Source organism: Lactuca serriola, chromosome 7 (genome assembly GCF_051521515.1).
Source record: "Lactuca serriola cultivar US96UC23 chromosome 7, Lser_US96UC23_V15, whole genome shotgun sequence".
NCBI classification, from domain to species: domain Eukaryota; kingdom Viridiplantae; phylum Streptophyta; class Magnoliopsida; order Asterales; family Asteraceae; genus Lactuca; species Lactuca serriola.
This window is the reverse complement of record NC_136414.1, coordinates 172,731,846-172,747,766: the sequence shown is the minus strand read 5'-3', so window position 1 is coordinate 172,747,766 and position 15,921 is coordinate 172,731,846. Positions and strand designations below refer to the sequence as shown.

The 15,921-nt window shown below is 34.9% G+C and overlaps 1 protein-coding gene and 2 pseudogenes across 3 annotated transcripts; 1 reads left to right on the top strand and 2 right to left on the bottom strand.

The window, feature by feature from the left end:
* Window positions 1–5,982: 5,982 nt before the first annotated feature.
* On the top strand, window positions 5,983–11,523 carry LOC145061138 (glycosyltransferase family protein 28). Of its 3 annotated transcripts, none has more exons than XM_079008529.1 (5): window positions 5,983–6,147; window positions 6,401–6,470; window positions 6,631–6,837; window positions 10,904–11,003; window positions 11,115–11,523. In XM_079008529.1, exons 3-5 carry the CDS (start codon window positions 6,655–6,657, stop codon window positions 11,369–11,371), a joined length of 540 nt encoding a protein of 179 aa, XP_078864655.1. In that variant the 5' UTR covers window positions 5,983–6,147; window positions 6,401–6,470; window positions 6,631–6,654; the 3' UTR covers window positions 11,372–11,523. The 3 variants fall into 3 exon arrangements, with proteins under 3 accessions (XP_078864655.1, XP_078864654.1, XP_078864653.1); XM_079008528.1 differs by having other exon boundaries at window positions 6,398–6,470; XM_079008527.1 differs by lacking the exon at window positions 6,401–6,470 and having other exon boundaries at window positions 5,985–6,147.
* Window positions 11,524–12,865: 1,342 nt separating this feature from the next.
* Window positions 12,866–13,453, bottom strand: LOC145064562 (cytochrome b561 and DOMON domain-containing protein At4g17280 pseudogene; annotated as a pseudogene).
* Window positions 13,454–14,042: 589 nt separating this feature from the next.
* On the bottom strand, window positions 14,043–14,618 carry LOC145064561 (cytochrome b561 and DOMON domain-containing protein At5g47530 pseudogene; annotated as a pseudogene).
* Between the last annotated feature and the right edge of the window lie 1,303 nt (window positions 14,619–15,921).

Sequence of the window (15,921 nt, the reverse complement as noted above, 5' to 3'; positions counted from 1 at the left end):
TCATCTAGCGGAATTTAGATGACGACCACGGACTTTTCTAGATAGTCCAGTGGAACGCTAGCAGGCTCATAACCTGTAGGTGTTAATGAACTTGGGTGTTCATTCGTTGTATTCCATCCCCCTCATGGTTGCCTTATTTGACTTATATTGCTGAGGAACCCCGAAGCATGTGTTGTCGCCCCGATGAAATATTCTTAGACTAGGTCCCTTATGTTAGTTGTCTTAGGGACGTAAAGTGAAAATAACGGGAATGGGTAATTGGGTTATTGTTGGTTGGTGGAAATTAAATATAATTATTTATTGTGGGTTGAAAACCCTATATTCTCACCAGGCTCCCAAGCCTAATCCACTCAGTTTATTTGTATTACAGGAAGTGGTGCAATGGCATAAGATGGATGAACCATCAAGTTGTTTTGTTTACAAGTCTGTATATGTATATATTTGTTGAATGACTTGTAATGTTGTCGTTTATGCTTTATGGTCTGTATCGGAACATGACATCCCGAGTTTTGATTATATAATGAAAATACATTTCTTTTATGAAATGCTTAGGTAAACATTGTTTTATCACGTTTTGTTTTTGGGAACAAATTCCGCAACTCTTTCAAATCAAAAGGATTTACTCTGAAATTATTTTAAAACCATAAATGAAAATCGGTCTTTTCTGGCCAAGATTTTGGGGATGTCACACCAGATTCCTCGGCGCGTCTCGGAACTTCTTGCTAAGCGTAAGATACACGAACGATTGGGTAGCACCCGAACCAAACAAAACATGAGCCGACATACCATTGACCAAAAAGGTCCATATGCAAAACATAATACATACATATAAGCAATTATCAAACACAAGATAGAGAAGAATAAACACATACCAACCACAACGTCTGGTGTTGCCCGAGCCTCCTCGGTAGTCAGCTGAAAAGCACGACTTTTTACCGTTGGAGGTTCCGTTTTGACAGGGCGGCCGTCAGTAATCGTCATAGTGGTGGGCGCGGGCGCCGCCACTGATCCTCATCCTCCTCCCTGCAACCTCGGATAATCAGCCTTTTTATGGTCTGTCTGGTTGCAGTTGAAAGATATCAAGCCCTTCTTGGGGCAATCCTTACTCACGTGGCCCTGTTGGCCACAAGAGTAACATCCTGATATCCCGGCTGTCCGACAAGCCCCACTATGAAACCTACCGTACTTGGCACACCGACCCCGACCCTGCTGGCACCTACCCAAAGAATCATAGGTCTTAGGCTTCTTATCCCGAGCCCTTGTTGCCTATACCTGCTCAGTCTTCCGCTTCGTGCGAGACTCCAACTCAATCTCCCTCTCACGAGCCTTCTCCACCATCTTATCCAGGGTTTTGCACCCTGTAAAGCTCACAAAATCCAGGATATCGTCCCTCAACATAGCATGATATCGGGTCAGCCTCATCTCCTCATCCGTAGCATACTGAGGAATCAACAAAGCTTGCTCTCAAAACTTGGCGGTGATCCCCGCCACAGTCTCGGTGGTCTACTGCAACCCATGAAACTCCCTCACAAACCGTTACACCTCAATAGGTGGTGCAAACTCCGCATCGAAACGTCAAAAAAAATTAGCCCACGACATCTCAGCCACACCAGATGCTCCCACCTGGCTAGTAACCTCGCCCCACCAATCTCGGGCCCAGTCCCTCAACATATAGGAAGCAAATCCAACCTTTGCCTCCTCTGGGCAAGAACTCGTGCGCTGGGCATTCTCAATGTCCGCTACCCAGCGTCTGCTCACAATGGGGTCCCTAACCTCAGAGAACTCTAGAGCTCCACATGCCTTGAACTCCCGAAACGAGGGAGCTCGGGCTCCACCTTGACCCGCAACAACATCAGCCCTAAATGCCCTAAGTCTCTCCTCCATGATCTCCATCATACCTTCCTTGACCATCCTAAAGATGAATGGGGTAGCGTCAAGGATGCCCATCGTAACCTCGACCGCAATCAATTCACGCAACCTCTCATCGATACCATCAGTAGTGCTGCCTGACCCAGCCCAGATCCATATCCCAATCCTGATCCTCCTGTTCCTAACCGTGTCATCACCATGTTGAACTAAAATATTATAAATCAAAATGATCAGAATTTCTATATATAAAGGATCTTCCCACACTGGTCCTTCTTGAGGTCGTCAGATCTAGCAACGCTTCGGGTGCAGGTCATGTGCTTCCAGTGGTACGGGCCCAATACCACCTTCAACACCTACCTGTACCTTTTCCCCACTGCTCTACTTGATAACTTCACTTCGTCCCACAACCCAACTATACTCCGCAATTACTGAATATATCAGCCTCAGGCTGTCCTAAGACTCACTCTACTCATATTAACCAAACCAATCATGACAGGCTGCTTTTATGCATGTAAATTATACACAGAAAGGATCAAATAGACTTTCGAGTAAGAGATTCTACCCTAAGACTATATCCAAACGAGGAGAAAAAAATAAGGCCAAATCAATCATTCTGAGGCTATAAGCTCCTAACCGTATACAATTTTAAAACATACACTTAGCAGGTTCCATATAATCAACAAAGCTCAATATTAGTATCACATGGTTATTTAAATTGGGAAACTTCTTACTTGACTCGGCTGATCACGTGCGTCGCACTCTCATCTTTTGGGTTTCTTTTAAATTCCTTTTAGGTTACTTTTGAAAACATTTTATCACCTCCTTAGTTTGATTCCTGACACACCCGAGGATGTGCACGAATCCCTCAAACCAAGGCTCTGATACCAACTTGGAACGACCCAATTTTACAAAGAAAACTTTTCGTTTTTAAGTTAATCAAAAACCAATCTCATAAACCATAGATTCCCAAACATATGTTTTCAAAATAACATTCATTACATCATTGTTTTCCTTTTTAAAACATCAGAGGGTCCCAAATACATTAAAAATAGAGATAGAGTGCGCGCCACGTCATCACGCCTTGCCCTTGCCCTTGGTCTCAGAAGCACCTGAAACAAATCAACAACCTGTAAGCGAAATGTTTAGTGAGTTTCCCAGAGCATACGACACACATTCACATACACATATCCTGTTAGCTAATAAAGCTATACACATGCCACATAAACCATGCAATATAATCCAACAAGAACGTCAAAGGCTACCCCACATGGTCTTTACCTAGGACTGCCATGGGCTACCCATGTGGTCTTACATCCAGTGCCATGGGCTACCCCACATGGTCTTTACCTAGGAATGCCATGGGCTACCCCACATGGTCTTATATCCAATGTCACGGGCTCCCCCCGGGTCTTCCATACCAACATAATATCACATAACATATCAATTCATAAACGAATAACAAACACATAACATGATCACATAATGAGCCGACCTTTGTGTCGTAGACCCATAGGTATGGTGAGAAGACTCACCTCCGTCCGATGAATATGAATACTGTCCTCCTAAAAATCCGCAACCTCTTGAGCTGAATAATAACAATAATAATATAGTCAATGATAAGACCTTAAATTATTCCAGGAAAGGCCCAACCCATGACCCAAATAGATGAAAAGGCCTCTAACTCACAGAATCCAATCAAGCCCAACAACCAAATGAGACCCAAAGGCCCAAAATAGATTAGGGCCCAACTGAGTTGCGTATGCCCAACGTACCACCCTGGTACGCGCATCGTAATGAAGGCTTAGGGACTATGCGCCGCGTACAACCAGTTATGCCCAACGTACAACCATGTTAAGCACTTTTTCCATTAAGTGCTTAATGCTCGGATCTTTCACGTCCAAAAGCTACATCTAAGTCTAACAAGATGTCCTAAAGCATAAAGTTGGCAACTTTATTCCCTTGCATGTTTCATACATACCCAACTACCCCATTAAGACCTTTCCAAGGTCTTTTACCCAAGCATGAGGTCAAATCTCTCATCAAGCTTCCATTTTTATACTTCTACATGACTAGGGGACCTCATATATGCCTCTCATATCGAACGGGGAGGCTTAGCTCGACAAAATAGGTCTAAAGTTCACAAAAGGGACAAACCACCAAAATCCTAGCTAGATCTAAAGATTAGAAAGGAAAGATGCAAGCTTTTTACCTCCAGTAGCCTTGCAAGATGATTTTGGTGTAGGATCTTGAAGCACCCACTTGATCCAAACTTGCTTGACCACCCCTTCTTCTTGAAATACACACTAAAAAGGCCACAAATGCACTCTTTAAGGCTCAAGAATGATCTCACAAGGTTTCCAAGAGTATAAGAACGTTCTATAGCTGAGGAGGCTCTCCGGGGTTTAGTCCAAGGGACTTAAAGATGTTTAAATAGGCCTCAAGTCCGGGATTTAGGGTTTTGCGTCCCTGTTGTGTATGCCCCACGTAACCCAAGGTACGCCCAGCGTACCCTGATTCCTCCGCGACCACAACCATGTAGTACGCTAAGCGTACTCTTAAGTACTTATCATTCCTTAGGGTTTCAAGACATACCAGAATTTTGGATGTTACAATAGCATATTCAACTGAAAATCCCAGTAAACGTCTTAAATGGTGACAAAAATAGGTTGGTTTATGACGAATTTTTTATGGCTGATTCGTCATTGAGCAGAACATCTTCATAACCTTTGCGTTTTTCTGCATTAAGCAAAAATGATGTCCTTCAGTAGTTTTGTTTTAATAGCGAGTCTATCATAATTCGGAACAGAAGGGTTAATTAGCAACGATAAGCATTGACGAATGAGAGGGGGAGGGACTACTTTCCCTAGTGTTATTATTTATTTAATTAAAAATTGAGTTCCAATTTAATTTAATATATTTTAGTAAATATTTTCCAAACAATTGAGTAATTGGTAAATATTTTACCTAATTACGACCGATTGGTTAAAAAATCGATAGTCTATTGATGTTTCTTACATTTAGAGTTGTTCGTTTGGATGGATCGGTTCGATCTGATATGATCAAGTAAATCCCAATTGATTATGGTTTTTAATATGTTGATCAAAATAGTACAAATTAAATTAAAATCAGATCCAAACTAACCAAATTACAATTCGGATATTTGGATTCTTAGATTCGTTTTTAGCAGAACCGAGTTATTATTTTGGATTGATTTTGGTTTATTAAATAGAAACCAAATAGTCCAAAAAAACTGAATAACAATTTATTATTTTATTCCTTTAATATATATATTTTTAATAGTTTATAAACTTACTAAATTATTCTTTTAGTTGATTAAAAATTTTCATATATTATAATACTTTAATATGTATTTATAAAAAAAATTGTCTATAAATCATTAAACTATAATATATTTTTCTTTGATAGTTATTTATAAATTTTAATTCATACCTAATTAAACATTTTTTTTTTAGTTTGTATTATAGAATAAGTTAATACTAAAATGATATTTATTAGAATGTTTTAATTTTTGAAAACCGAATTGTGAAAAACCCATCCAACCAAATTATATCATATTTGAATTTAGTTTGGACTATTTTGGATCTACGTTTTGAAAACTAACATTAGTTTGGATTCACTTAATCGGATCGGATTAAACCAATCCAATCCAATCCAACCGAACACCAATAGCTTTACGCCTTTATACGATATGATTTAAAAAAAGTTTAAATCAACCAAACTCTGTTAGTTACTATATAGTATTGAAGACAACTTACAAATAATAAATTTAAAGATTTATATTAAACATAAAAATATAAATTAATAAATACTAAAGTTTTATTCTGTTTTTTTGGACTATTCGATTCTTTAGTCCGTATCCAAAATCAATAAAAATTCCAAAATATTTATTCATCTTTTGATTCAAATCAATACAAAAATTAGATTATCCAAACCAAATAGTCCAATCATAATTATCTATTAAAAAATTCGATTTTATCCCAATAATACAACTTACCTTGGAAATTTTTATTAGGCTTAAGTTGAAAACAAAATAAGCCCAGTATTGGCTTTAATCAGGTTAATGTTCAGCTACATCCCGTTGACTATTTTTACTTTAGTCAAAAGTTAAACCCTAGGAAATCGTAATCGGTAATTCACTGATTCCTCTCTCTTCAACCATTCAACAACACCATTAAATCTAAAAAATCGAAGGGAAGAAACTCGAAATTGAAGCCTAGGATTCTACCTACAACTAGAAATCGAGCATGGACAGATAAGGTTAGTCACAAGATTGATGTTTTTCTTGATGTATTAATGTTGGGGAATGGTCGAACCGTTGAAGGTTTCTTACTATTTTGGGCATTCGGAGCTTGAAAGTGGTTTTAAGCATAAATTGAATTCTGAAACCCTAATTTCATCAACATCGTGTACACAATTTTGATTTTTATCGCCAAAGTTAACCAATTTTGCATCATTTGATTGTGGATATAAAACCCAAATAGTAATTATCTGATCAATCTGATTTCAGTAGTTGACTGTGTGGAATCGAGCTGCATTACAGCAATTCATTTATATTATTATGGATCATGCTTCTTCATAGTGTTAGTGTTCATCTGTTGAAAAAATCTTATATAAAAGTATTAATCTAATTATAAGTTATAACTGATGGTTTTGATACTACACTGCAAATATCTTATTATCTTAAATTCCTATTTAGGATAATTGTAAATTGTTATTATTTCTTTTTTATTATTTTGACAGGAGTGAAGAACACAGTATAACAAGATGGAGACTAGTAGTGATAACAATTTTAAATCAAAGAGAATTGTTTTTGTGACTGTTGGAACAACATCTTTTGATTCTCTTGTTAGAAGTGTGGATACTGAACAAGTTAAAGAAGAATTGTCAAAGAAAGGATACACTCACCTTGTCATTCAAATGGGTCGTGGATCCTACATCCCGAAAAAGGTACTATATATATATATATATATATATATATATATATATATATACTTATGTTTTCTATTATTCTACTTTTAGTTCATTGAGTTATATGGAGGTATTAGCATAACTTTAGAGTACAAATATATCTATATCACACAAGTATTGTAGAAAGAGGATTGAATACAATATTTAAAATAAAAATCATTGAAGTCTCCTTGTTATATAACAAATTGTAGCAAATTAAAAAAAAGTAGCAATCAAGAAGCACCTAGTCACAGGCGATTTGGTAGTAATAATAATAATTTATGTTTAAACAAATTTAATGAATAGTAGTAGTAGTAAGCTAGCAGTGAGAAAACATATAGATTATGAAAAGCTAACAATATTATAAAAAAGTAGTCGACTTAGCACTAACTTGATAAGTAAATAGAGATGTTCTAACACTTTATGATTGTTTGATCTCACCATCTCCTTATAGAGTTCTTTAAGATCCTTGAGTCCCTTGAATCTATTATCCTTTTTCATAGCATAGATGTAGTTAATAAGTTCATCATCAGGATGAACTAATTTAGTATTTGGGAACTTATTAGGATGAAATTTTGCAAATTCTTTATACTTGCAAGTATTTCAAAAAGCCAACCACAAGTATGTAATAAGTTTAATCCTTAAAGAGTTTTTTAAGATCCTTCAATCCATTGAATCTATTATTTTGTGCGTTTTTTTCAAACTAACCTCTTCAAATTGATTTCTTTTATCCCTTAAAGTTACAAATTAATGATCACAAAAAGAATTTCACTCTAAAATGATGAAGATTTGTGGTGTGTAGTTTACCGGGAATAACATGTACATCTTCCATCTTGGGAGCTTCAATGGAACTTTTCTCACAAAAAAGATATGAGTGAACTCAAGAGAGTTTCCCATCCATAATATCTTATTTGACGCAATCGTAATTTTGTTAACATCACAAAGACATGACATTAACTATGTTTTTATCTTTTCATTGTAAAGCAATCTTCAAATGATTTTCTACACCAAAAATAATTTTCATCAAATATATCTAAGAATATAAAATCGAAAACTCAAGTGCATAGTCAACGACATTGGTTTTAGTTGATCATGTGAACTTGAAGGACACCTCCATTGTTATCAAGTAACTCACGCCTATATGATATATAAAGAAATAACATTCACAATCGGTTTATAGTGAGATTCCATAGAGTATCACGTGATCTTCCCAAACTAAGTTCCTTATTTAATCCTTTGCCACTTCCAAGTTCACCATTATAATAAACCATTGAGCTTGAGCTTCTCTCAACATTTTTTCTCTTACAAAAAACTCTAATAACATTCAATAACTTTACAAGTATTTCAAATATCCAACCACAATCAATGCTTTTGTTTTTCTTGAAATTAGAACAAGTGTTAGTTGAAGTTGATGAGCAAAACAGTGAACATAATACGCAAATGAAGTTTTTTTTTTAAGATTGGAGTTTTAAGGCCATTGATATCACCGTTCATATTGTTAACTTCGTCATATTCTTGTCCTTGCAACCCAACCTTATCAACATCTCATTATGTTTCGCTAACCATTCAAGAAGTTTGAGATAATTTCCTTTATTACTTGATCCTTGAAGCTTGACTTTTATCATAGTCTCGGGTTCGCAACCCTTGATTTAGAGGACACCCCAAACATTACAGAGAAGCAAGCAAGTGGGTATGATATTATTTTTTGGCTTTTATAGACCGGTGATCAAAAACACTTTGAATTGATTTGTTAGGTTTTGTAAGCATCTCAAACTATGAATACTGTTAAAATTATGAACCTATATAATATATTTCAACTTCTAAATTGGTTCTTAACAAAAGTATCTTCACCTTTCCCTAGATTCATCCTTGTCCTTTGAATAAGTTACATGGAATACAAAATAATGCACCTTTTTCAACACTATTCAAAGCAATTATATTTATCAAATCAAGTGGGATTAAAGGGACTCATATTACCTCCAAGGTTTGCATATATTTTCTCCTAACTGCAACTTGATCGCTATCAAGGATGTTTTTTTTTTTTTTTTTTTTTTTTTCATTTCGGAATCATGTATGAATGTACTTAAATCAAATTAGGGCGTACCCAGAAAAAAGAGCTGGGTGGTACACATTTTTTCCCCATAATATATAACATAAAAATAATTAGAAATTGCGATTTCATTAAATATGACGAGTCTAGAGATTGCAATTTAAATTAGACCTCTTTATTTTTTCATTTTTGAAAGCGACTTATCACATTTTCAATCTTTAACATCAATTAGTGTTTCCTTTTCTACACTACAAATCAAAACATCAGTCATAAAGTTGTCACTCATTTTATTATACAAATCGATCTTCAAGAGTTTTATTGTACAAAAACATATTTCAACGACTACGGTCGCGACATGCAAACCATAGTTAGCATTAAATAATTAACCAAAGAAAAAAAAGGTTGTTTTCTTGTTTCCACCATCAAACGAGAAAGGCTGACAATTCTTTTCAAGTTAAACATCTTTGTTATCATGTAGCAAACAATGATGATAGATATCAAGTTGACTAAGATGCATCCTTTTACGAATCATTAAAATAGTTTTGGTGCATCTCACTTGACTTCTGCAAATTCGATTTATCAAACCTAAAAAACGAATCACAAAGACTCAAAGTCGCCATGTTTTTTAGCAATTTTGTGCTTACTTCACTACATCGATCATCAAATTCATGAACTTTGCTTATCTAAAATCGTGTTAAAAATAACTACAAAGTGATGTCGATTAGTAATTTTTGGTCGTATGTTTGACTTCTTGGAGTAACATAATCTTCCGACATTCCACAATTCTAATATTATTTTTTTTGACAAAAATAATATACATTCTTTAAACTTGAATGAAACTCATCATTTCTTAAATATGTTTTGACAATGTATCCGTTAAGCCTAAAATCTTCCATATCAAGTGTAAATAAAACATGAAATCAAATGACTTGAAATATGACAATGATTTTTCTTTTGTCACATTTCAAGACACTTGATTTCATATTTTATTTACACTTGATGTTGAAAATCTTAAGCCTAATGGATACCTTGTCAAAACATCTTCAAAGAAAAGATCAAGATATTTTGGAAACGATTTTATTCATAAAAAAGGACAAATAACTCATTCGATGTAGTAAAGTAAGCACAAAATTTTTAGAAAACATTGTGGTTTTGTGTTTTTGTGATTCACTTTCTAGGTTTGATAAATCGAATTTGTTGAAGTCCACTAAAATGATTTTAATGATTCGGAAAATGGTGTATCTTGTTGGTCAGCTTGAAAGGAATTGTGTACCGTACTGGTTTGATGTTGGAAACATCGCTCTTTTCCTTTGGTCTATAGGTAATTTTGGTTTTCTTGTTGCTACTGCAACGTTTGAAATATGTTTTTCTGCAATACAACTCGTGAAGACCGAATTGCTTAGTAAAATGAGTGAGGATGCTTTGATGTGTAGTGTAGAAAAGGAAACAGTTATGGGTGTTAAGATTGAAAATGTCGCTTTCGGAAAATGAAAGATCAAAGATGCCAACTTTAAAATGCAATCCTTAGACCTTAAGACTTCAATCTTATAGGAAGCTACATCTGTTTGTTCATCAACTTCAACTAACATTTGCTCTTTCAAAACAGAGCATAGATTGTGGTCGACTTTTTAAGATAGTTGCAAATTTACTGAATCCCTTTAGAGTTTCTTGTTAGAGAAAATACACATCGAGAGAAGCTCAATACTTGTCGAGGGTCCCACTATAAAGTATTTAATACATTATTTTAATTTGAAAAAAAAATTAAATCTTCAGCAGCTGAGTCTTTCAGCTGATCACTCAGCATTTAACCTTGACAGTTTTAATTGTTTTTATAAACTATAGTTTTGTTATCAAACAAATCTACTTCTTTGACACATATTTTTTCGCTTTGACGTTTCATTCCTTTTACTTTTTATAATGTTTATAAGATTCCAAAATTGAACACTTGATGCAACATGCACATATAGAGTAAATATGTTTTATGTAGAAATAATCTTGATGCATCATAAAATGCAGTCTAGTGGTGAAGATGGATCACTGGTTGTTGATTACTTCACCTTTTCTTCAAGCATTGCAGACTATTTAACATCAGCATCTCTTGTTATAAGCCATGCAGGTATTATTATTTTTCTTTACAATTTTCATGCTTCCAATTATCCAATATAATAATAATTAATAATAATAATAATAATGAGTGTTTGAATTTTTAGAGTTTTATGTGGGGCAGGTTCAGGGAGCATATTTGAGACATTAAGGCTAAGGAAACCTTTAATAGTGGTAGTGAATGAAGACCTAATGGACAACCATCAAAGTGAGTTAGCAGAAGAATTAGCAGAAAGGAAACATTTATTTTGTGCTCACCCTCAAACACTCTACCAAGTCATTCAATCATTGGAATTGGAATCCATCATTCCATACCACCCAGGTGATGCCACTCCTGTCGCTAAACTAATCAATCGGCATCTGGGTTTTCCTGCTGATTGATCAATCAAATTAACTTCGTATTGATATTATTATGTTATACCCATTTATTGAACTCCTCGTACATCTATAACGTAAAAAAAAGACATTGTAAAAACACCACTCTACTTTTGAGTAGTAATACCTCATGAGATTCAGACTTTTTTGCTTTTTGACATTGGAGAGATTTACAATCTTGGATCTTGATAAAGAACGTTTCTTTATATAAATATAAGGGCAAACATGGAAGGATCTATTTGTAATATTTGTTATTTTCAGTTTTTCACCCTATCTAGATTCTAGAATCATCTCTAGGTTAGCATAAGTAATATTAGTCTTAGGAGAATTGAATCATTGAGTATTCTTCATATTTTAGTCATCCCGTTAAGTTTTGAGCATGTGTCATCTCTTTTGAGAGCCTTTCTGATTAGGACAGGGAGAAATATTTAGTTTCTTTGCTGATTTTTTTTTTCTGTTCTATTATGTAATTAGCAACCTTCTAGTCTTTATATAGTTAATTTTGATTCTCAGCATCTGGTATTGCATCTCAATTGAAATCAAAATACACTATAATATAAGATTGTGAATGCTGTTTATTACATAATACATTAGAAAAGAAAGAGAAACAAATCATCAAAGAAACCAAATGTTTCTCCTTGCCTTAATCAGAAAGGCTCTCAAAAGAGACGACCCTAGCCCAAGCTTAACGCCATGACTAAAATATGAAGAATACTCGATTATCCAATACTCCTTAGAGTAATGTTATTTATGCTAGCCTAGAGATGATTCTAGATAGGGTGCAAAATTAAAAATAATAAATATTACAATTAGGTCCCTCCATGTTTGCCCATATATAGAGGTTGTATCTATATAAGATTTCCCACAATAAGTGCATGCTAAACAACGGCGAGTAAAGAAGGGATAAAAAAAGACGATGTTAGCAATACAACTGAAAGTAAAAAGTGGAATAAATAAGTAGATAAGCTGATAAATACTTTACTTTGATGCTCAAATAGGTAAAATGAGTATAACTACCCTAATTTTAAGAATCCACTTTCTCCTTTCTCCTATATGAGGTCATGTTTTCTAAAAGTGTCAACTCCTTCAAGTCTAACTTCCAAGTTATATTCCCATGCATCTTTTTTATCCACCATCAGTCTACGTACAACATACCGACCTAACTGCCACCCTGTGGAATTTTCATTTCGGTATCCAAATTGATTTCCGATCATTAAGAAAATAAATAATCTTAAAGATTTTTCTTGGAAAATATCGTCCATCTTTTCTTGATTTATTGAACAAGTGATTGTGGAGCTACCAACAAGAAAAAGCAAAAGTAGGACAATCTCCATCAAGTAGTGGGTAAAATGATTACATATTCTTATATGCCTACAAGTACTTCCCATCTTTGTTATTATAGAATATTCTTTCAATTTCACTTCAATTTAGCAACATTTGGTAGTTGAATATGGCGTTACATTTAACTCAGAAAATTGACATATTTTTTTTACAAACTTCTTATCTATGCTTTTCTTGATCATACAAGAAATCAATCTCCCCCGTTGATTGAAGATTTTGTTGTGAAACCGCATGCATTTGAGGGACACCATTCAAAACCAAATTCCCACTTTGCCACACTTGATTAACAACGGACCCACCTTCAAACGGGCCCACATCAGCAAAAATAGCAATCTCATTAACCGATGACTCAGCAGATAAACCCGAAACTTGAAAACTAAGATTTCCCGGCACCATTGAAGGACTATAACTATTTATCAATGTCGTATACACTCTCATACTGCCATTACCATTATGAAAAGCCACAATTGCTTCCGACCCAACCATGCCTATTTGGTTTGGGTTAACCGCCCATGCGACCCACCCGCGTGGGCCCTGGCGGGCCCGGTACGCGATCCGGGCTATACCCGTTGATGAATTGTACGTCCAATGAAGCTCTGCAGATAGATGGGGTAGATCCCTACAAGAACTGTAGCTTCTTCTGGATGTGAATTTGTATTCTGAACACATTCGAGCATATGATATATCAAAATGAAATGCAAGAATATAAAAAAATATAACGAAGGCGGAGGTTATAGTTATGGCCATTGATGGAATTATAAAAACTTTGGTTATTGATCTTGTTAATGTTTAATAACAACTTATATTGATTGTAATAAGTGTATGTAGGTTGTCATGAAACTTTTATTTACTCATAGGAGGTGCATCATGTGTGATAAACCAACTACTTGATGTGATCAAAGCAGTAAATGTGTGAAAAATTACATGACTTCATCACAAAAAAGTCAACTTTAAAGATTATTATTATTATTTAACTTTTAAGTTGAATACTTTCGAAGCTTACCTATGAAAAGTACTTGTAATTTAACTCTTGTACTCTTTACAGGTTGGTATCATTATGATTATTGTATCTTATCCTTATCATTAAGACAAACATGGGGTATACATATTATGTAAAAGTATGGTGGCACAATTATAAGAAAAAGATCTTTTGGGAAGGCAAAAAAGTTTAAGATAAAGGCATTTTCACTTTTATATAGATATACTCAATTAGGGAATCTTAGTAGAAGGATGGCATGCCATGCTTTTTACCATCGTTAACATGATCACATGTGCATTTTACCAATCATTGAACACCATCAACATAAGTGTATGAGATTTTATAAATTTCAATAAATCAAAAAGACGAAAAATCAATAACATCTTTCGATTGAAGATTCTGAAACTCCATTTCATGCATCATAGGAACACCATTCTGATCCAAGCTCCCAACTTGCCACACTTGGTTAACAACCGGCCCATTTGCAAGTGGGCCCACAACCGCAAAAATGGTTATCTCATTGTTTGAATACTCGACTGAAAGCTTTGAAACATGGAAGGAGAGTTTTTTAGGCTGCATTGATGGGTTGTACCCTGTGATTGTTGTTGTGTATGCTGACATCATGCCTTTAGTATTCCGAAAAGCTATGAGTGCTTGTGATCCAACCATGCTTCTTCTGTATGGATTGATTGCCCATGCGATCCACCCCTTTGGAGTGTGTGGGGCCCGAAATGCGATCTTGGATTGATTTGTGGACTTGAAGTAAGTCCAGTGAAGATGAGCATTGAGATATGGAAGGTCTTTGCAGGAAGTGAAGGTTCTTTTGGACGTGAAAGTGTGATTTGAACAAGTTTGAGAAGATGTAGAGAAGAAAAGAGAAATAAGAATGGTGGAGATATATAGAATGGATGGAGAGCTTAAACCTATAGCCATGGTGGAGTTTGTTGAGCTTTTGACTATAGAATCTTGAGGTGTTCTAATTTATTGTGGAGAGAGGGTATATTTGTAATTTCACATCATGAAGGACTTTAGTGCATAGATGATTCATCCCACCCATCACTAAACAATCCTTAGAAAAATTGGTTCTTTGGAGCTATTACCTTCCAACGGTATGGCATTTTCGATAATATGGCAAATAAACCTACTAGGCTATTGTCAATATAACCATCGTATGTTGAGGAAAATTCTAATACTACTTGTTATCTTTAGAAAACTTGTTTTTTTTTGCGCTATTACTATGTGTTATTCTTGGTTTTTGAGTTGGAAACGTGAAAACCTTCCATAGTTGTAAAGAATGTGATAAATGATCACTTTGTGATTGTGTTGAGGAAAATGAATCTCATCTGTTTGCTTCATATTCTTTTAGGTTTGGGGTTGGATTTTGAGATGATGTAGCTTTGGCATGACGTGCATGGGTGATCCTCGGTGCTGAAAGAACCATGTCTATTATTTTGTTAAAACCATAAAGAAGTCATCACATAATCAATTAAGTTTTGTCCTAGACATAATATAATCAAGTTTTGTCTACAATAAACATAAGATTAACTAGAAATTTTGACTATTTTTAAAACGGAAGATTTGTATTAAACTAGCAATATGCTAGAAAAATATTACAAAGTCAAATAAGCAAAAGAGCGGTTTTAAAGTCACCGACCAATTTAGATTATACAGTTGGCGTCTACTGCTAATCTCAATGAAAAGTGTACAAAACTAAGTAATAGAAAATCCTTGATTTTTTTTTTGGCTTTAATGTTCTAAAGATAATGTTATTTATGGACCTCCAAACTATCCAAATAATAGTTATGATCACCGCATCAATACATTTGTGTTGCCCTCCATTAAGTGGTATGTTGTCCGCCCACTTTATCCGACTATCACTTGAAGTACCGTTTGATTGGGTATTAGATATCCCACCATTTTCCGATAAGGTGCCAAATATCCACAATCATTGAACATAAAACAAACAAACGAGACACAATTTCAAGAGCAAGGTCACATAAAGGACAAAACGTGTACTCCACATCAACAAGCTTAGCACGTGTAGGCGACCAATTAAGAGCAACCCCCCAAAGTAAAATATTCAACTTGAAAGGAATGTAATTGTTTTGTCTAGTTAAAACCTTACTAGTAGCTAAAGTCACACCATCCAAAAACAACTCTCATAGAGGAGAAAGAAAACTCTCCCAGGTCAAAAGTCGAGCCCAAGCAATCCCTTTGATTCAAGAAAACAAAAAAT

What these genes read in the sequence shown, in the direction of transcription:
- LOC145061138 (XM_079008529.1), top strand. Translation starts at nt 6,655, where the DNA reads ATGGAGACTAGTAGTGATAACAATTTTAAATCAAAGAGAATTGTTTTT. An exon ending in GATCCTACATCCCGAAAAAG is followed by an intron (nt 6,838 to 10,903) that starts GTACTATATATA and finishes CATAAAATGCAG; the next exon opens with TCTAGTGGTGAAGATGGATC. An exon ending in TCTTGTTATAAGCCATGCAG is followed by an intron (nt 11,004 to 11,114) that starts GTATTATTATTT and finishes TATGTGGGGCAG; the next exon opens with GTTCAGGGAGCATATTTGAG.